The sequence below is a fragment of the Hyperolius riggenbachi genome, chromosome 1, assembly GCF_040937935.1.
Source record: "Hyperolius riggenbachi isolate aHypRig1 chromosome 1, aHypRig1.pri, whole genome shotgun sequence".
Lineage (NCBI taxonomy): Eukaryota > Metazoa > Chordata > Amphibia > Anura > Hyperoliidae > Hyperolius > Hyperolius riggenbachi.
In genome coordinates, this window is record NC_090646.1 from 59,350,342 (window position 1) to 59,375,664 (window position 25,323).

A 25,323-nucleotide genomic window follows, 5' to 3' on the forward strand; every position below is an offset into this window, starting at 1 on the left:
TGTTTGTGAAGGCCTGAAGAAGGTCACTCCGAAACAAGTCGACGTTGTCGCCTTTTTAAACAATTGCATATTTCGACATATGTTTTTGGTACTTGATAATAGGATATTGTTCAGGGTTGCTCGGGTAGTACTTTTTAATACCCGCCCGGATCCGGGTACCCAGATATCTGGATCCGATTCAGGTACCTGGATCCGACCTTGCGGATACCCGAGTGAATTCAGGTATCCGACCAAATTACCCGCGGGTACCCGACCTATTCGGGTATCTGGATAGAAAAACCAGAAGTGCCCATTAAATAGCTTTAAAAAGGGTTTTTAGGGTAAATGATGCATGTAGCATCATGTTTTTTTTAAAGGGAAACACTAATTTATTATTTGGTGGATATAAAATGAAAAAAAAAAAAAAAAGCTGTCAATTAACATCAGGACTAGGTTCCAGACAGCGGTCGTGCAGCCCACATTGTGTCCAAAGTCCAATCGCACAACTGGGACATGACAGTTTTCAGCCCAGACACCTCCAAAAAAATGACACCGCAATTGTGTTTTGGGTTGAATATAGGTGGTGGTATCAGCAGCAGTGGCCTGTGGCACCATGGCAGTGGGAGCCAACGCCAGCTTGCTTCAGCCTCTAGAACTCCTCATGCTCAACAACATGTTTTCTGGCCAGATGGGTGATGAAGCTGGAGGTGCCATACTTGTAGGGGTCACAACCTCTGCTCATCTGTAGTTTGCACACATTGCATATGGCAAACTTGCTCTCCAATGAGGGCAGAGTGAAGAACCGCCAGATTGGGGAGGTGAAGATTCCCCTGCGGCCTGAATGGGATGCTGCGGCTTTTTTCTCCCTGTGGCGGTTGGGGGTTGAGTGGTGCGGCTGGTGGTAGCGGCAGAAGGATATGGTGGGTCCCGCATTCCACGGCCACTGTCTGCAATGCTGATCCTCCGTGCAAAACGCACCGATGCATCCTCCTCCTCAGAGTCAGAGCTGACATCCCCATCCTGTGGATGGTAGTCACGGTCCTTCATCCCATCATCAACATCATACCCCCCCCTCCTCAAAACCCAGAACATCCTCCTCAAACTCCTTGCGGCTAACAGCCCTGAGTTCAATCGTGGCGCCTGGAGTGAAAAGCTCGCTGACTGAGGGTAGGCTGCCCTCTGTGGTCGACACTGACACGGCAGACCTTCTGAGGGTGGCCGCAATGTTGCTCCCTGTCCTCTTGCCCTTGCTGCCCCTCTCCCGGCTGCCGGGGCCAGCAGACATGGTACAACTTATACGGGATGATGTCACCTGATGATGTGGGGTACTTTTACTTTAATGAAATCGGGGTTGGACTTTAAATCAAATCAGCACGGAGTGACAGACCGCAGAGTAGAGGACAGACAGTGCACACTATCTGTCTAACTGTCACACTGACAATGCTCAGCACAGCAGCACTGCAGTAATCTGTAGTAAGCTAACACAGTACTATGTCTAACAACTAACTGCAGTACTAATTAACTATATAATACAATAACACAGTAATCCTATTCCCTAACGTATACTGTCCTGCTGGCCTGCACAGCACACACAGACACAGGCAGGACCTAACTGAGTGAATGAAATCAAACAAATACACTAGCTAGCTAAAAAAAACAAAACAATAGAACAATAGTGTAGTGAAGGTGTTTAGCACTCAAAGCTTTAGGTGTATCACTGTATACAGGCAGCACTTGCTAAGCCGACAGCACTGGAGCAAGTCTGTCAGTGACCAGCTAGCCAGCCACACAAGCAAGGACTATCTGTCTCATCATGCCAGCCCTCCTTATTACACAGGGGGGCTGGCCAGGGTTCCCTTCTGTGATTGGGTGCCAGGGCTTAGGCTGGTAGGGGTGGGGGGGGAACTAAACCTGGTGCGTCCATATTTCAGGAGCATCTTGTACATGTCCTTCCCCAAATGGTGTCCTCCTGTATCCACCATGTCTCCCCAATGTATCCCCCATGTGTCCTGCTATGTCCCCATGTCGTGCCGACTTAGTGAACCCACTGGGAGGCTTTTAGAGAGAAACAGAGGGGGACTCTAGCAAATGGTAGGTGTGGTAAGAGTCTGCACACCTCACCACACGCTATCATAGCGTCTGTATTTTATTAACCATTCAATGCAGGTATCCTTTAAATTTGCACACAACTAAGAATTGGATGCATCACATTGGTTATCTGTAGCGGAGGGTGACTTGTTTTTATTACAGTAGGGAAGGGTTTCTGCTACTATATAGTGTATAACCTTAGAAGGTTGCCATGATAATAAGAGGTTGTCAATTAGTAATACCACACTTTGGCACCAGGTGGCAGTGTCACTTAATAAATGAACTATTTTGTCTTGTGGTTTCCAGACAGCACTGGGAAAACTTGTATTTATTCAAAACAAATGTCATAATAAAATTTCTACTTATAAGTTAAATAGAAAAATTTAAAGTCCAGTTTCACTTGAAATCTGTTCCTTTTTGTTACCTAGGCAAAGTTTTTTCCCCCTGTGTATCTGCATGTGTAAGTCATAAAATAATAGTGTAATCATTTGCAAGGTTGAAGACTATGGGGATGGGGAGTGGGGACTGGAGAAAGGGGAGGGGGCAGCACAGGAGAGGAAACTGGAGGAGGGCAGCACAGGAGAGTAGACAGGAAGGAGGAGGAACACAGCAGTGGAGAAGAAGGGTAGCACAGTACAGAAGACTGAAAGAGGGAAGGACACAGGAGAGAGGACTGGAGAGCACATGAAAATGGACTGAAAAAGGAGGGAGAGCATAGGAGAGGGGAAGAATCGAAGAGGAAACTGAAGGAGGAAGAGGGGAGAACACAGAAGAGGAGACTGGAGGAAGAGGAGAGGGAGTGAGAAACACAGGAGAGGAGACTGGAGGAGGGGGAAGCACAGGAGAGGAGACACACAGGGTAGGAGGGGGGAGCACAGGAGAGAAGACTGGAGGAGGAGTGGGGGGCACAGGAGAGAAGACTGGAGGAGTAGGAGCACAGGAGAGGAGGTGGGAGCACAGGAGAGAAGACTGGAGGAGGAGCACAGGAGAGGAGGGAGTGGGGAGCACAGGTGAGGAGACTGGAGGAGGAGTGAGCACAGAATAGGAGGTGGGAGCACAGGAGGGGAGACTGGAGGAGGAGGGAGCACAGGAAAAGAGACTGGAGGATGAGGAGCACAGAATAGGAGGTGGGAGCACAGGAAAGGAGACCGCACAGAATAGGAGGTGGGAGCACAGGAAAGGAGACTGGAGGAGGTGGGAGCACAGGAAAGGAGACTGGAGGAGGTGGGAGCACAGGAAAGGAGACTGGAGGAGGTGGGAGCACAGGAAAGGAGACTGGAGGAGGTGGGAGCACAGGAAAGGAGACTGGAGGAGGTGGGAGCACAGGAAAGGAGACTGGAGGAGGTGGGAGCACAGGAAAGGAGACTGGAGGAGGTGGGAGCACAGGAAAGGAGACTGGAGCACAGGAAAGGAGACTGGAGGAGGTGGGAGCACAGGAAAGGAGACTGAAGGAGGAGGAGTACAGGAAAGGAGACTGGAGGAGGAGGAGCACAGGAAAGGAGACTGGAGGAGGAGGAGCACAGGAGAGGAGACTGGAGGAGGAGCACAGAATAGGAGGTGGGAGCACAGGAGAGGAGACTGGAGGAGGCGGGAGCACAGGAGAGGAGGGGGGAGCACAGGAGAGGAGACTGGAGGAGGAGCACAGGAGAGGAGGGGGAGCACAGGCGAGGAAACTGGAGGAGGAGGAGGGAGCACAGAATAGGAGGTGGGAGCACAGGAGGAGACTGGAGGAGGTGGGAGCACAAAATAGGAGGTGGGAGCACAGGAAAGGAGACTGGAGGAGGGAGCACAGGAGAGGAGGAGGGAGCACAGGACAGGGGGACTGGAGGAGCACAGGAGAGGAGACTGGAGGAGGGAGCACAGAATAGAAGGTGGGAGCACAGGAGAGGAGACTGGAGGATGAGCACAGGAGAGGAGGGGGGAGCACAGGACAGGAGACTTGAGGAGGAGCACAGGAGAGGAGACTGGAGGAGGAGGGAGCACAGGAAAGGAGACTGGAGGAGGAGCACAGGAGAGGAGGGGGGAGGACAGGGGACTGGAGGATGGGGGCAGGGGAGAGAACAGGAAAGAGGATTTAGGCCTTTTGCACACTATAGGAGATTCAGATTTTTTTTCCTTTTTGGCTGCAGTAGTGTCTGAATAACACCAGAAACAAGCATGCAGCTAATCTTGTCAGATCTGACAATGTCAGAAATATCTGAACTGCTGCATGCTTGTTCAGGGGCTATGGCTGTACGTTTTAGGCTCTGTTGCCACTAAAGCGGAGAACGGACTTTTTTTGTGCTAAATGGACAGTTTATAACTAGGAGCCATTCACACTCACAACGGATCAGTGGGATCTGTTGCTGTAAGCAGATTGCACTTTAGGCCGTCTGGAATAATCCCAGGCAGGCGGATGCATCCCCCCATATAGCCTAAGGGGGTAACGGATCTTCCCCGGGTTACAGCCAGACCACCAGAGCAGACACCACACTGTCCGCATCCACTGGCCGCTCATTGTCCGGCACAAGTGGGAACACAGCCTTAGAGGCAGAGGATCAGCAGGGCTGCCAGGCAACTGGTATTGCTTAATTTAAATAAATATGGCAGCCTTCATATTCTTTTTGTTTCAGTTGTCCTTTAAAGGAGTTATCTGGCATTTATATAGAAAATAAGTGCTACTTACCCGGGACTTCGTCCAGCCCCAAGCTCCCAGCATGTCCCTCGCTGCAGCTCTGCATGCAGCCGTTCGCCGCCGCTGCCTCACGGTCCCTGGCGATGACGTCAGGCTGACCTGGAGGTCGGCCTGTACTGCGCCTGCAGCGCTGTTAATCACCACCACGTGGGCCGGAGCGTACTGCACAGTACGCATCCGAACCACGTGGCGGTGATTGACAGCGCCACTCGCACAGGCGCACTACAGGCCGACCTCCAGGTCAGCCTGACGTCATCGCCAGGGATCGTTAGGCAGCGGCAGAGAACGGTCGACCTGCAGCAAGGGACAAGCTGGGAGCTTGGGGCTGGACGAAGCCCCGGGTAAGTAGCACTTATTTTCCATATAAATGCCTGATAACTCCTTTAACCACCCTAGCGTTCTATTAAGATCGCAAGGGCGGCTGCGGGAGGGTTTTTTTTTTTTTTATAAAAGAAAAAAAACTATTTCATGCAGCCAACTGAAAGTTGGCTGCATGAAAGCCCAGTAGAGGGCGCTCCTGTCGCGTACTTCTGATCGCCTCCGGCATCGCGGCCCTCCTTGTTTTGCTTTGCGGCGAGCGAGTGACGTCGTGGACGTCAGCCGACGTCCTGACATCAGCCGCCTCCGATCCAGCCCTTAGCGCTGGCCGGAACTGATTGGTCCGGCTGCGCAGGGCTCGGGCGGCTGGGGGGATCCTCTTTCGCCGCTGCTCGCGGCGGATCGCCGCAGAGCAACGGCGATCAGGTAGCACACGCGGCTGGCAAAGTGCCGGCTGCGTGTGCTCCTTTTTATTTGAAGAGAATCGGCCCAGCAGGGCCTGAGCGGCACCCTTCGGCGGTAATGGACGAGCTGAGCTCGTCCATACCGCTAAGGAGGTTAAGGACTACAAATCTGCTCAAAGTTGCCATCACTGCATCGTACATAAACAGTCCCAAATTGCCGTAGATTAATAGGACTTCTTCTGTGACAGGACTACCCATCCATGCTGATGCAGAACAGAAACCTCTTTCTGGACATAAAAAGTTGTCTTTTCTGAATATTTATCGGCATAACTGTATTTTTCTAATTTTGGTTCTGTACATTACACCACAATGGCCTCAATTCACTAAGCAGTTTAGACTAGTCTACTGAAAAGGAAAGCAAAAACCAGGAGGAGCGCTCCGTAGTGTGATACCTTTTAATTAAATGAAAAACTGCGCAATAAAAGTTACACTTACTAGATGTATATGGACAATAGGCATTAAAATTGGCATATAGCCCAGAGAAAACATCCCCTCATGGAAGCAGAACCTGAAGCTGCAGTGGCCAGCGGCAGCAAGGATCCAGATGGTAAAAGACTAGTCTACTGATGGTCAGTTGCATCAAAGGGGAATTCACTATTACCAAATGTTTTAGACCTGGTCTAAACCATTTGGTAATTAGGTGGGTAAAGCAAAGGTAAATATTGAAGCTACAGTCGGCTCTGTCGCCGGCTGTTCGGAGGGCTGCAGCGAGACCCCCGTGGGACAGAGTACGGCGTGGGAAGCCTCATTAGGATCCGGAGGCTTCCCCCACCTGAGGTGAGTACCCCCCAGGGGAGGTTTTTGTTGTTACAGAGTCTCTTTAACGGGCTGCCATGTTTCAGACGTTAACCTCCATGCTCCCTTTTCACTGCCATTATCCAGGGTTGTTGTGAGGTTCATCAAGAGTGACTTATCTGTTGAAGCACAGTGTCCTCTTCTCCTGCTTGCCCCCCCCCTCCCCTGTAATGCTTTTAAAAGGGAAGGTTCAGGGAGGGTGGGTAAAAAATAAAAATCAATTTCCACTTACCTGGGGCTTCCTCCAGCCCGTGGCAGGCAGGAGGTGCCCTCGCCGCCGCTCCGCAGGCTCCCGGTGGCCGACCCAACCTGGCCAGGCCGGCTGCCAGGTCGGGCTCTTCTGCGCTCCAAGGCCCGGAACTTCTGCGTCCCACACCGACACGCTGACGTCATCGGACGTCCTCCGGGCTCTACTGCGCAGGCGCAGTAGTTCTGCGCCTGCGCAGTAGAGCCCGGAGGACGTCCGATGACGTCAGCGTGCTGGCGTGGGACGCAGAAGTTCCGGGCCTTGGAGCGCAGAAGAGCCCGACCTGGCAGCCGGCCTGGCCAGGTCGGGTACCGGAGACCACCGGGAGCCTGCGGAGCGGCGGCGAGGGCACCTCCTGCCTGCCACGGGCTGGAGGAAGCCCCAGGTAAGTGGAAATTGATTTTTATTTTTTACCCACCCTCCCTGAACCTTCCCTTTAATGGGTTTGTTTGATCTCAGCTTCTGGACAATTAAATCTAATTAGAAGAGTCCTTATCTGCTTTTCATTTTCTGTGGCTCTTGGACAGAGGATGTAGAAGAATACTGCCTGTAATTAACCCTTAAATTATGTAAAAATATGGGGTAAAACAAAGGTTTTTTTTATTAATGAGCCATATTTTTAATGAGTCTTGGAGATAAAAATGATACTCTGTTCCCTTTAATCCCTTATCAGTGAGTGTTACAATATAGTCTGACTAGGTCCCGACTAGATAGAAACGGTCACTTGCATTCTTAAACGTTAACTCTTTCAGGCAGAATAAGAAGAAAAGGAACACAGCCTAGTTATTTGTATGCTTCACCCTGAACATATACATGTCTATCTCATCATGTCCCATCACCTCCGTATTCCTTTAATATAGTAAAGTGCATTAAGCCATACTGAGATGGGGTAGCCACAGAGTGTAAAGAGAGTTGAGCTGTGTCGAGTTCCTCTTCAACTCCAGGAATGAAGACAGAAGATGAACTTCATAGAAGGAAAACCATCACTATCGGCAACAGATCAGTAAAAAGAAAAAAAAAAAAATTAACACCATAGCAGCCATTTGTTTTAAACCATTGTTTATTAATATAATTTTCTTCGGTGCTCTGTTCAGTTTGATTCCAGACATCTCAAATATTTACAGAATAGACCCGCTCGTAGCAAACACTAGACGTAAAAGCAGCACATAGAAGTCAGGACCCACCTGAAATTGAGCACAAGCAGTTCCCTTACACGCCAACTTCCACAAACCTCTATAGCAATGTCAAGGAGATATCGGGGGCCTTTTACGATTGATGCTCCTTCAAATGAGACCCGTATGCTTTACCTTATAGCCACCGACCAAGTCCCATATTTTACATTCCAGCTAATTAGTTAATTTTGCTTCTAAATGGGTGTTGGTCGGCATCAGAAGGAGTTGCTAAGAAGCCAATAAAGAATAACCTACAGAAAGCTTTGAGATTCAAGACTTGGCCAATGATTGTTGAGAGGACTAGCAAATCCTTCACCACTGTCTGTCCATACTAAATTACTACAACGGGCAGGTATTGTTTTAGGTGTAATGTTGCCAAAGGGCTGAGGCTGAGAGAATAACACTCAAACATGGGGCAGTACGGGGGACAGAGCTCATCTGCCTGGTAGATGCCCACCAATCAAAGTCGCAGAGATGTATATTGTGAAGACTTTACCTGAATTGTGTACTGTTAAAAATACTGTTCAGAATGAGACATATTCCATACACTACAGATTCTAATATGTTTCAAACAGTGTTTTGCCTGTGTAGCTCATACACACTTCCAGCTGGGGTGCACCTTAAAGTGGATCCGAGATGAACTTTTACTCTTTGCATAATTGTGTTCCTTTCCTATTGTTTATAGGGCATTCCTCAAGCCAAATACTTTTTTTGTTTTTGTTTTAATGCTCTAATTCTCTATAAACTAAATAAGCCACTGCCACAGGTTTTCAGAGAGCCAAGGCATTTTCAGACAGTAGCAAGGGCTCATGGGAGCAAAGTCTGGGCAGGAGGAGGGGGAGGTATTACTAGCCAGATATTTCAGAGGCAGAGGGGAGGAGGGAGGAGGAGGGGGGAATTAGGTTTTTTGCTCAAGATACAGATAAGCCTGCCTCTGTGTAATGCTTACAAACAACATGGCTGCTGTCATTGTAGCACAGGAAGAAATAATCATATTCTATTAAAGCTGTTTGCAGCTAGATATGCTGTGTAAACTATCTAAGCTTTAGATAAGATATATAGACAAGTTACTTTTTATAGTTAGTTTTTTGGGGTCTAGGCACCATCACAGAATCTCATTGTACCCGAATCAAATGGCTAAAATACAAATATTTATGATCATTTTAGGTATCTCGGGTCATGTACGCCCCATCATAGCACTAGCGATAAGCAAGTGGCCACGGCAGATTTATTTTCAGCCAATTACTTTGTTTTGGGCGCTGAAGGGAGGTTCCAACTTGTCCATCCCCCTCCACTCTCTGTAGGATCTCACAAGCCACTCAGCCAAGCTCAGTATGCCAGACTGTCATAGGGCTTCCTGGGAGACTGTTGACCAAAGCAATCAGACTTTAGGGAACCAGGAAGGTCATGCTGTCTACTTTAACCAATGCTGTTCTAAAGTACAGCTACAACACTTGTACATATCAAAGGAGCCAGTAGGTCAAGTTCCTTAATATTCTCTGAATACAGCAGCGCTTTAAAAACTATCCAAGTACCTTACTAGATGTATATTTAAAAGCTGGAGTGGAGAACAAAAGTCATTGTCTTCTATCCCGAGTTCCATATAATGGACCTCAAACATGGCACTGACCGCCATACACCCAAGCCTCTGATTTTTCTTGAACAATCAGACCCTCTATTATTTTCTTACTACCTGCACAGATCTCCCTAAATGACAGATTACGGTTGGTTAGCCAAACTAAACCAGTTATACCACTAGGACAACTGGTGACGTGTCTGGTCATTGCAACCTTGATAAATCCGCAGACGTACTTTCATGTTCCGCTCTTGCGAAGTAAAGTCAAGAAGGAACTGCAATGTGCTCAAAGTCAGGGGGGAAATGATTGTTTCTTCGCCCAAGAAAACAAAAACTGAATTGCCATTTTGTGAAACCAAGTCTCTTGTAAAAGTTTGCATTATAAAACAAAACAAAAAAAATTAAAGCCACCGAAAATTTCAAAAACGTCACTGCAAACAAAAATACGGAACAAAAAGTTTGACAAAGTAAAGTTTGTCTAGACATCATATATATCTTTGACCTCAAACTGACATTGAGATATTTACAAAAATAACCTTCTCTTAAAACTTAACCCAAAAGAACATCAGCCACATGCTGAAATCATCATGCAAAATTCACATCAGATACAACAGAATCGAGAAAACTTGGAGGATTGTCCATTGGCAGAACCTTCATTTGAGTACTTTATGGTTTGGGAGGAGGGGGGGGGGGGGGGGGAGTAGTTCAACATCCAGGTCAAAATACAAGCAATGGTGTAAATGAGCAAAGACATCTTTGGTGAGATGGAATGGACCAGTCCGGCCTCTTTATATATCATAGGCTACATTCAAAAAATCGGCCAGAAACGGTCAGTTATGGAGATACCACATCTTCATCAAGACCAAAACGGAGCAAGAGCATCAGAGTTTGGATGGTCCTGAAGATTTGACCAGAGATGACAGACATTCCAAGTAAAAGAACCTCAGAACCGTATTTGTATAAGAAACATCAGAGAATAAAGTCAGTAATCCAGTCCATCCAGGTTACTTTACAATCTGCTTCTTATTCGTTTCTCCGACTGTAGGAAAGCGAGTGAGCGACCACCCATAACCGCTGTAAAGCTTAGACATCCAGGAGTAGGTCATCTTAAAAAAAACCCGACTGTGGCACCTTCCACTAGTGTTGTATAAACATTATACATAAAAAAATGCATTCTTGATGCATGGTCAAGCATGTACGTACATGGAGATCGGTGGAGACAGTCACGCGCACATACAAACCCGCAATCATACGTAAAACACACCAAAGTGCTGGTATCTGAGTGAATTTGTGCATAATGCCAAGTCGCTGCTGTGCAAAATTCACAACGCCAATGCAACATTTTCTATGAAAAACAAGAAAAACAAAAAAAAGTTCAAACAGTTAAAAATAGCTTAAATTTCAGGGCTACAAAGAAGAGGAACACTTTTGGTTGATCTGTAGACATCGCCGTTGCTTTACGCAGCAACGCAAATCGTGAAAAGTTTTTTATATTTTTTACCTCGACGTCAAGGAAAAAAAAAAAAAAAATCAAATAACACAGGTCTAACACTCTGCTTCTCTGGAGTCAGGTCCTTAGTCCGCTTGTGTAGAGCCAGCTCACTTCACAAAAATTTCTTCTGAAAAAAGTATTGCAAGGTTCATCAGAGACAAAAATATATATTTGGCCCCTCACCGTTTATTGTGTTCCTGTCTATAGTAATGCACAGTCCTAGGAACTCATTTTTTTGGTTCATTGGAGATAGAAGGTACTAAAAGGAACATAAACAAAGAACATTCGGTTCCAGAGCGTAAAGACAAGCTTGTGGCCAGGGTGAAGAGCCATCTTTGGAGCATTCCAAATTCATCATTGAAAACTTCTCCTGCTTGGAGTTCACCCGATTCCGCTTTGGTCTGTTATCCAAAGTAACGCAACCCAAAAATAAAATAACGAAGGCGTACACAAGTCCTCGGCCGAAGGAGACCGATGCACATTCCCAGTAAAGAGCGATCTCCTAATGTTCTGCATCCATGGCGTCCAGGTATTTAGACTCGATAATCTTGGGTAGTAAGTTGTATCTGAAGAAGGGAAAAACAAAACCGGGAGTTTAGTAAATTGCAATTCTGCATGGCAGTTTAACCACTTCGCATCCAGACCTTGTTTTCCCCTTATTGACCAGAGCAGTTTTGACGCTTTAGCGGTGTCCCTTTTTAACCCTCCTGGCGGTTAGTTGTTTTTGCCAAAAAGGCAAAAATCCTTTTTTTTTTTAATTTTTTTTTTTTTGTTTCATGTAAAGCTACCAGAGTGGTAGCTACATGAAACACCACTAGAGGGCGCATGTGTCCCTCTAGTGCGATCGTCGCCGGCATCAATAGCAAACAGGGGAACGCGTATATAACGCGTTCCCCTGTTTGGCTTCTCCTGTCGCCATGGCGACGATCGGAATGACGTCATGGACGTCAGCCGACGTCCTGACGTCAGACGCCTCCGATCCAGCCCATAGCGCTGCCCGGAACTCATTGGTCCGGGCAGCGCAGGGCTCTGGCGGGGGGGGGGCCCTGTTGCGCCGCTGCGTGCGGGCGATCGCCGCAGAGCGGCGGCGATCAAGCTGTACGCGCGGCTAGCAAAGTGCTAGCTGCGCGTACAGCATTTTAAATGAAGAAAATCGCCCCACCAGGGGCTGAGATATCTTCCTGCGCGGCATAGCCCGAGCTCAGCTCGGGCTTACCGCCAGGAAGGTTAATCAGCAATAACTTCATCTCTACTCGTGCCACTTAAATGATCTATACATCGTTTTTTTCAAGACAAACTAAGCTTTCATTGGGGGGTATTTGGTACGAAGTGAAATGTTCCTTTCTATGCATTTTAATGGGACAAAGTGGGGAAATTTTTAAAAATGCATTATTTCTACATTCTAACCAATTCTATTTGGAAATAAAAAGTGCGATTTGACATAAAAACTGTGCCGCCAGTTAAAGTTGCCCCAGTATAGATATCCAGATGTGTCCCCAGTATCACCGCCTCCCCAGTATAGCCAGATGTGCCCCCAATATCAGCCCCCCTAGCATAGCCACATATGTCCCCTGCGTTTGAAAGCCCCAGAAAAGATTGATAGACGCACCCCCAGGAATAGTGCCCCTCTTCATGGCCATATGTGTCCCCGGAACAGGATTACCCCCATTATGGCCAGATATACCCCCAGGATTAGTACTGCCCCCCATTATAGCCAAATATGCCCCCAGTATATGATTATTGCCCCCCCCCCCAGGTGCCCAGATGCACCAAATTAGTAAATCCCCCCCCCTCCCCTTAGTCAATTAGATGCCCCCCAGCAAACATGAACCCCCCCTTTTATATATCCTGCCCCCACCCCCCAGGATCGATAGCCAGATGCCCCCCCCCCATAAGGGCAGCCCCCTCCATGCAGGAATATTAAAAAAAAATGCACAAGCAGGCAGTCTCACTCACCTTACCTCGGTTCTGCGACTGTCCTGAAGTCTGATCCTCCGATCCCCACTCTGCAGTCAGCCGCATATTGCCGGTAACCCGGGTCCCGGCTTGATGACGTCATCAAGCCGGGACCCGGGTTTCCGGCAATATGCGGCTGACTGCAGAGCGGGGATCGGAGGATCAGACTTCAGGACAGTGGCAGGAACGAACGAAGTAGGTGAGTGTGACTGCCTGCTTGTGCATTTTTTTTTTACTATTTGTGCGCCGAGGGGGACAGATGAAGGATCGCTGCAGTTCACTACTGCAGCGATCGTTCATGGGAGGGGGGTGGACTAATTGGCCAAAAGGGAACATGTTCCTTTCCGCCAATTAATATTGCAGCTGACAGTGCCGGAGGGTGCGCTCTGAAGCGCACCCGACCGTGCACAGCAGGGCTGCAGCCAGGTCAGTATATCTACGTCGCTGTGGCTTGGAGGGTGCCACAGCTGACGTAGATATACTGTAGTGGTGGGGAAAGTGGTTAAAAGCCTAAAATAATTGGGGTGCATACACACATTCAATTTTGATGGGCCAAATTTAACACTTCCACTGTAGTACAAGAGCTAACCTACACAATTAGTCCATAGTATTCAACATTTGTGGGCCCTCACACTACATGGTGATGGGAAGATTGGCTAGTGATTGGCCCCATAAGCCTGGATCCGCTCCCACGTCGCCGTCCTCCGCTGCCTCTATCCGCCGGTACCGGGTCCCGTACTTTCAGCCAGTCAACGCAAGCGCAGTGTGTCACTGCCGGCAGACGCGGCCAATTGTATGCAAGAGCAGAGACTCCTGCATATCCTTACGAATGCGCCGATATACTACGCAGGCGCATGCGTAAGGATATGGAGGGAGTCCCTGCTCTTGCATACAATTGGCCGCGTCCGCCGGAAGTGACGGGACCCGGTAGCGGCGATAGAGGCAACGGAGGACGGCGGCGTGGGAGCGATCCCGGCTTATGGGGCTGGAGGAATCCCCAGGTATGTATGAAATCTTTTTCATTTTTTACCCAGGCTTTGTCTCTGGTTCCCTTTAAAGAGAGACTGAAAAAAAAATTATGATATAATGAATTGGTTGTGTAGTACGGATTATTACTAGAACATTAGTAGCAAAGAAAATATTCTCATATTTTTATTTTCAGTTATATAGTTTTTTTTTTTTATAACATTGCATCATTCTGTAATATTTGCAGTTTACACACTACTCCGCATTCTAAATGATTTTACAGAGTAGGCCAGTGAACTTTTGAACTGTTCCCTGCACAAAAAAACAATACAGTGCCAGACACTTGAGATAATAAGCTTCAGAAGACACAGCTCTCTGCGACTCTTAAAGTCGTGGAGCTCAATGGCTCTTTTGCATAAACAAATGGAGTTTAAAGGGATACTGTAGGGGGGGTCGGGGGAAAATGAGCTGAACTTACCCGGGGCTTCTAATGGTCCCCCGCTGACATCCTGTGTTGGCGCAGCCACTCCCCAATGCTCCAGCCCCGCCTCCGGTTCACTTCTGGAATTTCTGACTTTAAAGTCAGAAAACTACTGCGCCTGCGTTGCCGTGTCCTCGCTCCCGCTGATGTCACCAGGAGTGTACTGCGCAGACACAGACTATACTGGGCCTGCGCTGTGCGCTCTTGATGACATCAGCGGGATCGAGGACCCGGCAACGCAGGCGCAGTGGTTTTCTGACTTTAAAGTCAGAAATTTCAGAAGTGAACCGGAGGCGGGGCCGGAGCATTGGGGTGTGGCTGCGCGGGCACAGGATGTCTGCGGGGGACCATTAGAAGCCCCGGGTAAGTTCAGCTCATTTTCCCCCGACCCCCTACAGTATCCCTTTAACTCTTCCTGTACTGGAAACCATGTTAGACTTGTCTCTGCTCCTAAAGTTTTATTTCTTAGCTGTACTACACATACAAATCATATCAATTTTTTGTACGCTTCAGTGTCTGTTTAAGCCTGGAACACACTTTCAATTATGATTGGCCAATCACTAGCCAATTTTACCACCTCTATTTAGTACGAAGACCAACAGATTTTTAATACTATGAACAGATTATGTAGGTAAGCTTTCATCCTACATAGGAGGTGGTAAAATTGGTCAGTGACGGGCCAATCAAAATTGAAGGTGTGTATAAGGTTTTAGTCAGTTACTGCATAATTAGGGGGTCTATAGAGGAGTCAGTAACTGGAAAGGTTTTTTAAAAAAAAAAAAGGTTAATATTTGCGGCCTCTGACGAAGCAGGAGCGCCCGTAAAACGTCTGTTAAGCTGAAGCCCATTTAACCACTTCATTGCTAGACACTGTGTGTGCGGTCACTGGTGAAAATAAATTTGGAGTGGTAGAAAAGAACTGCTCTACTTCTCTCTCCCAAACGAAGGCGCAGGAAACTTGGCAGAAGAAGACGTCTAGCAATGAAGTCCACAAACAGGAAGAGTAGACAAGGCACTAATCTAATGCTACATAGACTTTAATGTGCGCTGTACAACAACAACACAGACAGTGAAGCAATAGCAACAAGATGCTGGCCTGACAGCCGTTTCACAGAGATTCTGCTTCATCAGAGACCAAAATGTCACCGTATGCACACAGAATTGTCATTTATATATACATAAATGCACTACTTACCACTCCTCACTGCATATAATCACCAAATGAGCAGTGGGGAGTGGTAAGTGATGCACTTATGTATATATAAGCTGCAATACTTTGGTCTCTGAAGACGCAGAATTCCTGTGAAACGGCCGTCAGGCCGGTACCTTGCGGCTATTGCTTCACTGTGTGTACTGGTGTAAAATGCACATTAAAGTCTCTCTAGCTCTATTCTTTACACTTTTTTTTTTTTTTTTTTTTTACAAAGCATACTTGTAGGGGAAAAAAAGTGCCCCTACAAGTGCTTACCTTGGGAGGGGGAAGCATCTGGATCCTGGAGAGGCTTCCCACGTCCTCCACCTGCCTCCCAGCGCTAAGACCCCCGAAAAATTGCTTGTTGACAGATCGCAGATGCACAGTAGCACAGACCTATTGGGGCTCCAGCGGGAAAAGCAAAGCCTAATCGGGTCTGTGCTACTGCGCATGCCTGAGCTGTCTGCACCTGCGCAGACCTGATCAGGTTCTGCTTTTTTCACTGGAGCCCGAGTGGATCTATGCTACGGCTACTGCCTTGGAGGTCTTATCGCTGGATCGGCCTGGCTGAGGAGGATGGAGGAAACATCTGTAGGATCTAGAGGCTTCCTTCTTCCTCAGGTAAGAATGCAAAATTGGAAGTAGCAACCTCACATTGGTAACCGCAAACCTGCTTTAAAGAACACAGTCGTGTTTAGCTATTGCGCTCTATCGTTTTGTGTTTAGTTGATGTCTGGCAAATACCTGATGGGAATCATCCCTATCATGATGAGAGGGAAGATCATCTTCATGTAAGGAAGAGGCGACATGCCAAAGCCACACAGGATAACCAGCTGGAGGACCTGCAGGCCGGTGAAGTAGTGAATCTTCCTCTGTGGGACTCTTCTGATGTAATGGGTTGGTGGATACGCCGTCTGTAGGAAGAAGCACAATGCTAGATTAACAGGAGTAAGGCTCTCTCCGCAGGATAAACCAAGTTTCACACCAGCAGAAGACCGAGCTACGCAAAAACTGTCCTAGAAAAATGGGTGATAAAAGTAATGTGAATGCCTCATTCATAGGCCAGTGATGCCAAAGAGTTTCTCAGTGAGATGCAAATGTAACCACTTTCTATAAAATGGATGTTTATAGACGTCCTATTTGAGCACTTTCTTTTTTGCAAATAGGGTGCTAATAAAAGTCCATCTATTCTAGGGGGATGTTGGCGGTTCAGCCACAGTGTAGGGGGAAAGTAAGTATTGGGGGTAGGGTGGAGTTCGTGTTAGGGAGAGGTAAAGTGAGAGGTTAGTGAAGTAGAATATCGGAAACATCACTAACTGACCATCTCTATTCCCGACCCCCACACTAAAGCACACACTGCTAATGCTAACACATGAAGTAAGCAAAAAACATATACAGATTACTTAAGGTTTTTAGGGATAGCACAATTATTCCTTCCTGTGGTAAACTATTCTCCATGTTTACTAGTCTTGGCATCCTGTACGGTCCCCGACTTATGAACACTTGGCGTACAAACGACCCACCAATACGAACGCTCGCCAATCTGTTGCCATGACGTCACAAAGTCGGGGACTCTGAAACTACTTCTGGGGGAGCGCGGGAAGCACCGGGGGGGGGGGGGGGGGGGGGGGGGGGGGGGGGGATGGAAGAAGGATAAGAGGAATGGGGGTGGTGGACATAGGATAGGAGGCATGGGATGGGGGGGTCATAGGAGGCACGGGGGAAGGGACACAGGGGGCAAAGGGTGGCTAGGACATAGGAGGCACAAGGGGTGGGGGGGGGGGGGGGGCGAGGACATAGGAGGGACAAGAAGTCCTTGTTCCAACTTAAGAATAGATTTAGGTTAGGACAGGCCTACGCTCCCTATCTCGTTGGGTAACCTGGGAAAAACCATATTCTAGATACCACAGCACAAGTTACTGTAACCCTGGTAACATTGGTGGTGGCAATAGAGTTATGAGCGCTACTCCCACAGCATCAGTACAGGTAAAAAATTCCCTGTGTGCATTCAACAAGGTTGCTGCAGTCATTTGGGTGCCATAGAAAGCCTCTCATTGGATATCAGTATAATTACATATTATTAGATATTCCACTACTTCATTCCAATATTGCCAATTTTTACTGACACCTAACCTAATCCTGTCCTCGCATGAATCCTCCCTCTACCGATCTCCTCACCGCAAAATGCCTAACCGCAACTGACCCCCCCCTCCCCCTAACTGATACGTAACTGTGTGCCCTCATCCCCACAAACCCTGCTGCAGCATACCCAACACCCCCCCCCCCCCCCCCTCCATATGCTTAAACCACCCTTGCAATCCCCACTGGTTCGCTGCCACTGGTGCCCATGTCAACAGCTTCAACTGGCAGCTATCACTTGAAATTTGTATAGTGGGTGCCACCGGTTATTTTATAGCAACTAAATTGCGGTTATTAAAATGGACCCCAATGCCAGTGCGCAATGTTTCACAGCACCTTCGGCGCCCAAATTACTTAATTCGCTCTCCTTGCCCACGGCAGTTTTAACAGATCTACGTGAAACAGGCCCCTATCCCTTTGTACAGTTCAAAGGATACAAGCCGTACATGTGGCTGTCTGCACAGTGCCATGTATTGGTTGACAAGAGTCCTACCCAACCCTCATGGAGTAATGATAACGATACACCACTAGAGGGAGCCACAAGTCTGCATTATTACTACAGAGAGGACAACATTGGCAGGATCTTGTCACAGGTCCTGTGTCATTCCTTGGGATGCTTTAAAGTGTAACTGTCGGGCATAAAATCAAAAATCAATTCTTCATTTTTATCTGGTAAACAAGTAATAAGGATGCTAACCAGATAATCCAAAAGTTAAAATCTCTATTCGTTTACTTGTTTATAAATGCCCATTGCCCAGTTTACCTGACTCTTATTTGGTACGTTGCCGCACAAAGGAAGTTGCAGGGCATGCTGGGTTGTCCTTTTTTTTGCTTCTTTATTTCCCCTCAGACTTAACTAATGTACAGAAGCAAAAAAGGACAACCCAGCATGCTCTGCAACTTCCTTTTTGCGGCAACGTACCAAATAAGAGTCAGGTAAACTGGGGAATGATCATTTATAAACAAAAAACTAATAGAGATTTTAACTTTTGGATTGCCTGATTAGCGTCCTTATTACTTGTTTACCAGATACAAATAAAGAATTGATTTTTGATTTTATGCCTGACAGTTACACTTTAACAAGGGAGACTAGAAATTCTCTGTAGCAGATCATGTGACTGCAATAGTACCCAGCACTGTCCTGCTATATAACGTGTATACCGCAGAATCAGCTGAAGACAACGAGACGGCTACAGGAGCTGCGGTGGGCAATCCGTGTAAACTGCCCTCAGTTGGCGAGCCTCACAATCAGCTCTTGTGTGTTCACTCTATAAACCAGCCGGACAGGAAATGCAGGCTCACATGGCCGGTGACGTTCTAATGACTGTCACAATGCAAAATGTAGGAGTCTAATAAAATGATGAAGTAGGACACATGTTCCACTGAAGCATTCACCGCTTGCCAGACAGCCTGTAGAAGCATTGAGCTTTAGTGTGCAGCTGCAGCGCTCGCGTCTGGCGCTGGGATTCATGTGTGTGCCTCTAACCTCCTTCCAGAAGCCACAGGCAGTGTCCACTGTTAAGTCATCCCTCTCCTTAGCAAAATAACCTGTCGCTAGCCACGAGGCTAGCAACGCATCTGTACAACCTGTCGCTCTGAGGGATTCAGTCCCAATCCCTGCCTAGTACATGTATACAGCTTAACTTGCAGGTTCTAAAAACAGAAGTACCTCGGGATTCCCTGCTGGGATAAACAGGTCTGTAATGCAACACAAGCAAATCAGATCATTTGCGCGCCGCGGTAGTTTGGGTGCATGTCAATATCCATGATGAGCAGTGGAAAGCGTCCGCTTTTTTGTAGCTGCAGTTGGTATAGCAGGTGGCCCTGGCGCTTCCACTTATAGCTCCTAAGCAATGAGGGTTAGGCAATGCAACCAATTGTTTTTGTTCCTGCACCACCAATATTAGATCATATAAATAAATCAGATAATCTAATGCAGCTGTGCCCAACCTAACGCTGACTTCACCTGCTAGGCCGCGGCAACTAATTGAGACCCCGGCTTCTGCTGAATAGTAGGCCTCAACTACCCTCAGCTCACACAGCACTTGTGCTTGGGGAGGGGTTATGGCTTGGGATCACCCAGAGAGCCTCTGCACACACACCCAGGTACCCCAGAAAATGGGCATCAAATGGCGAGTACAACAATCCTTGGTTTGCTGTGATCTTTCCTTTTTCAACACCATGTTAACCATTACTAGAAAAATGTTAAAAATGTAAATGTTGTATGTGTTCCGGCCCGCAAAATGTATCTTGATATGAAGTGCGGCCCTCGAGCAAAAAAAGGTTGGGCACCACTGAGCTAATGCATCTTGTGCAACTGGCAAGATCAATATCTAAAGTAAAGGAAGAGAAAACTAAATGTCTCACCAGGATGCATAATCACAAAAGTCCTTTATCAATAAAGCATGGGATACTTAAAGCATATTAAAGGACACTCGAGGTGAAAAAAAGTAATGACATAAACCATTGTATCTATCCTCCTCCTCCTAAATTACTTTTTAAAGATATTCCACAGTTTTATTTTACATTTAAATCTACTTTTTTACGTTTTTACTGTTTTATTGTTTTTTGCTCAATGACACATTCATTGAAGTATGCCAGAGCTAAAATGTATGAACTATTGGGTCTTTTTATCTCTTTCCTGCTCTCAAAAGCCATTTTCTGCTAGGAAAGTGTTTTATAGTTGCAATTTATTATCAGTGAGGATCACACTGTAGTCTGACCCAGTCAGGAACTTTGTGTGCTAGGCGCTGTACATATACATGTCTATCTCATCATGTCACCTTGTGTATCCTTTAAAACCGAGTGGAGGGTGGGTGGGGTTAGATAACTTACTTGCATATTATGATAAAGCAAGCCGTACATAAAAATAGTAAATAGGAGATAACCGTCCCTCAGAAATCGCATGTCAATATGTACATAAATCATCCGGCATAGTAAACATTCTATCCTAAAAATACTATGCAAGGTATATATGGCAGCATACAAAATCGCAGAGTGCAAAGGAAAAGAGAACGGCGGGGTCAGGAACTCAGCGCTAGCTGTCCTTCACCGCAGGTATCTCCCCCACTACCTCTCTCTCCGGTGTCATCTGGCGGCTGCCATCTTGCTCATTTCCAACCCCGGGCAGGGTCTCCTCTCCTGGTTCTGGTACCCTGTGGTTGACTTATCGGGTCTCAGACTGTAATATCACAGCCAGAGCCGCGCTTCATTAGAGGCAAAGGGGGCAATTGCACCAGGACCCCAGAGCCTGTAGCCCTTTCCCCTCCCCCAACTTCACAACTGCTCACCAGGGCCCCTGCAGAGTCTTTGACAGAGTAGTGTCTCACCTGTCTGGGCTCCATGCACTGTCTTCATCCACCTCTGACTGCATTTTCTCTGTGACTTGTGTCATGATATTACGTAACAACATGTGTCGGGTCATGGAGGAGAAGCGCCTCCGTGAGGATGAAGTCTGGGAGAGCATGGAGCCAGGAACTGACAGAGGAGCACGCCCACCTGAATAGCTGAGACGTTACTCTGCCAAACACTCTGCAGGAGCCCCAGGGAGCACATTTAAAAAAATACTGTAAGGGGGGTTGGGAAAAAAAAAAAAAGTTGAACTTACCCGGGGCTTCTAATGGTTCCCCGCAGACATCCTGTGGCCGTGCAGCCACTCACCGATGCTCTGGCCCCGCCTCCGGCTCACTTTTGGAATTTCAGACTTTAAAGTCTGAAAACCAATAAGCCTGCGTTGCCATGTCCTCGCTAAGTTCAACTCATTTTCCCCCGACCCCCTACAGTATTCCTTTAAAGAGACACTGAAGCGAGAATAAATCTCGCTTCAGTGCTTATATTCAGCAGGGGCACGTGTGCCCCTGCTAAACCGCCGCTATCGCGCCACTAAACAGGGGTCCCTTACCTCCTAAATCCCCTCCGTGCAGCGGGGGATCACTTCCGCATTCAGGCAGGGCTAATGGCCGCAGCCCTGCCTCACGCGCGTCTGTCAGCGCGTATCTCAGCCTCTCCCCTCTCAGTCTTCCTTCGCTGAGAGGGGCGACGATGCGCCGCTGATAGACGGCGCTGAGAGGCAGGGCTGCAGCCGTTGGCCCTGCCTGAAGAGCAGCAAAATCTACGACCAAGTTGGTCGCTGATTTTGCAGGGGGGGGGGGGGTTTGGGGGTGAAGGGACCCCCGTTCAGCCGCAGGATAGCGGCGTTTTAGCAGGGGCAAACATGCCCCTGCTGAATATAAGCACTGAAGCGAGATTTATTCTCGCTGCAGAGTCTCTTTAAAGAGGAACTCCAGTGAAAATAATGTAATAAAAAAGGTGCTTCATTTTTACAATAATTATGTATAAAGGATTTAGTCAGTGTTTGCCCATTGTAAAATCTTTTAAATCCCTGATTTACATTCTGATATTTATTACATGGTGACATTTTTACTGTTGGCAGGTGATGTAGCTGCTGCATGTTTTTTTGGCAGTCGGAAACAGCTGTAAACGGCTATTTCCCACAATGCAGCAAGGTTCACAGCCCGTACTCTGCCAAGAGTACGTACTCAGAATTTCTTCGTTTGAGGGGTTTCACCACAATATCAGCCATACAGCGCCCCCTGATGGTCTGTTTGTGAAAAGTAATAGATTTCTCATGTAAAAGGGGGTATCAGCTACTGATTGGGATAAAGTTAAATTCTTGGTCGGAGTTTCTCTGTAAGGCCCCGTTGCGATTACGCGCGGTGCAATGCGGCTACATCATGCACTGCGGACGAACTGAAACCAATGCACGGCAATGGAACAGTTTCCATTGCGTGCAGTTTATGCGGAGCGGTGAAAATCGATCAGAGCCTCGGCAGCATGCTGCAGATTCTCGCACGCCCGCATACACGTCCTGTCTCCTGCATTCACTTTGGCATCAGGAGATGCGGAAGTGACGCGATTGCAAGCGGAAGTAATGCGATGCGGGGAGGTAGCCGCATTCGCATCACTTCGCAAATAGACAAGGGCCCTAAGTGGAGGTTGGTGAAAGGGACAGCAGCTGGCTCTAGGGGGAAATTTGGCTGCAACCAAGGGCCCCTTACATTGTTTTCTGGTTTGGGGGTGTCTTTTAGGGAAGCCCCCATTGTTACTAGAGCCGGCTCCCAGCCTGATATACACTTAGATGGTGCAACCTAGTCACAAGCACCTGATTTTCTACCTGCACACGCAGCACTTTACCCATTCCCATTTCCTTTGCACTCTGTGATTTTGTATGATTGACAGATGCCTTTTATACCTTGCACAGTATTTTTAGGATAGAATATGTTCGTTATAGTGAATGATTTGTGTACATATTGACATGCTATTTCTGAGGGGCGTTTATCTCATTTACTATTTACATACGGCTTGCTTTATCATAATATGCAAACCGTTTTTGTTTTGGTTGATGAAATGAAAAGTAAGCTTCACTGTCACTGTTCAAACATGTTTTTTCGGAAACGCACTGCATGAAGCACACAGGAATGCTGCACGCCGTTATGCCGCACTGTATCACATAGGATGTACAGCGCAGTGTGAGGGTCTGCGTTACAATGCAGGTGTTACACGGCAACGCACCACTGTGAAGGCAGCCTTACATGGGCCAGGATGTTTTGCATGTGGGGCGAAAAAAACAAAACCAAACCCTTAAAGCGGAACTCAAAACTGATTAAAAAAAAAAAATGAGAGTTTCACTTACCTGGGGCTTCTGTCAGCCCCCTGCAGCCAGTCTGTTCCCACACAGCCACTCACCGATGCCCTGGTCCCACGCCGTGGCTTACTTTCACTTTGCGCTGTTCGAGTGCACGCTCCTGCACGGCCCTGGCCACGAACCTCCTCGTTCACACGCTCCCGTTGCCGGACGCATACTGCACAAGAGCAGTAGAGATTTTCTCATACTGCGCCTTCACAGGGCGCTCCTGGCTGCAGGATACGCGTTCTAAGAAACGCATGGTCAGGGCATAGTGGAGGTTGACTTAGAAGTTTAGGGAAAAAAAGCTGAGCTGCGGCGGGGGAACTGAGGATTGGTCCAGGACTGCGAGGGCACAGGTCAGCTGCAGGGGGCTGGCAGAAGCCCCCAGGTAAGTGAAACTGTTTTTTTTTAAATCGGTTTTCAGTTCCGCTTTAAGAATGTACACAGCGCGAATGGGGTTTAAAAGAAAAAAAAAATGTACCGTATTTTCTTTATGTTAAATGTACAAAATAAAAGCTGAAAGAAAAAAAATGTACACTTCAGTTAAAGAGTAACTGTCGTGAAAATATTAAAATGTAAAACACATACAAACAAGAAGTAGGTTTCTTTCAGAGTAAAACGAGCCATAAATTACTTTTCTCCTATGTTGCTGTCACTTACAGTAGGTAGTAGAAATCTGACATTACCGACAGGTTTTGAGCTAGTCCATCTCTTCATGGGGATTCTCACTGTGGCCCTTATTCTTTATAAAGACATTCACTGAAAATGAGTAACACAAAGATGCTGGACAGCCTTCCTGCTCGCTGCACACTATTTTGGCAGTTGGACAGAGCAACAGCCATTCACTAAGTGCTTTTTAAAAATAAAGAAAACCCTGAGAACTGCCCTATGAAAAGATGGGCTAGTCCAAAAGCTGTCACTCCTGTCAGATTTCTACTACCTACTGTAAGTGACAGCAACATAGGAGAAAAGTAATTTATGGCTCATTTTAGTCTGGGAAAAATGTACTTCCTATTTGTATGTGTTTTAATATTTAAGAATTTCGTGACAGTCCCTCTTTAAGCAGCAGTTTATGACTGTTGTATATCCTGACAAGGTACAAATTAGACGAACAAGGCGGAGCCTGGGACAGGTGGCACTCGGAGGCTGGGAAGGGGTTAATACACACATGGGAGAGAGTGGATGTAAATCAGATAAGAGTGATGACTGTGGTGAGTCATGTGACTTCCTCTCTGGCGCTCGGCTGATACTGGACAGGATCTGGAGCCGGGCCAGAGAGTGACACAGCAGAACGTGCAGTTAGTAAGCGGATTCCAGCGTGTGAGGCGGCCAGGAAACTCTCAGCTCAGCAGATGTCACACAGTTGTGACACAGGGATTCAACCGTCCCATAATGCACATACCGCCAACCATGTGCCTGACTGACTCTCAGTACAACACACCGCTCACACCTCATGCTGGAAAATGTCACCACTACAATGCTGGATAGATCATCATGCATTACCCTAACGCTCTATAATGCCTGACACACAATATAGAGATAGATCGGCCGAAGCTACCTTAAAGGGGAACTGAAGAGAGTCTGTCATGTTTATTTCCTTTTAATCAATACCAGTTGCCTGGCAGCCCTGCTGGTCTATTTCTCTGCAGTAGTATCTGATTAAAACCAGAAACAAGCATGCAGCTAGTCTTGTCAGATCAGACTTATAAGTCTGAACCACTGAAACACCTGATCTGCTGCATGCTTGTTCAGGGGCTATGGCTAATAGTATTAGAGGCAGAGGATCAGCAGGGCTGCCAGGCAACTGGTATTGTCTAAAAGGAAATACACATGACAGCCTCCATATACCTCTCTCTTCAGTTCCCCTTTAAGGCACGGAACACATTTGTCTTCCAGTTTTCGGCAACGCGTTTTCCTGCGTGTGTTTTCTGCACACCATGTGTGTTTGTATGCAGAAAAAAGGCACATAACCAACTGGGAATGTGGCGCTGCTTTCCCCAATCCAGGCCTCTGCCTTCTATGTACACTAAAATCTCGATACCAAGCGTACAAAAATATAGTATACATAGAGCGCAACTTTACAGGTTTCTCAGCAGAG

The 25,323-nt window shown here is 47.3% G+C and overlaps 1 protein-coding gene across 4 annotated transcripts in view; it reads right to left on the reverse strand.

Annotated features, from left to right (window-relative positions):
* Positions 1-7,607: 7,607 nt before the first annotated feature.
* The window catches only part of SLC4A11 (solute carrier family 4 member 11), a 268,286-nt gene continuing 250,570 nt past the window's right edge, over positions 7,608-25,323 (reverse strand). For all 4 annotated transcript variants that reach the window (XM_068274632.1, XM_068274623.1, XM_068274641.1 and 1 more), the window contains 2 exons: positions 16,145-16,314; positions 7,608-11,371 (listed from right to left, as the gene is read on the reverse strand). In XM_068274632.1, coding sequence (XP_068130733.1) covers positions 11,308-11,371; positions 16,145-16,314 — 234 coding nt within the window. In that variant the 3' untranslated portion in view covers positions 7,608-11,307. The remainder of the gene's footprint in view (positions 11,372-16,144; positions 16,315-25,323) is intronic.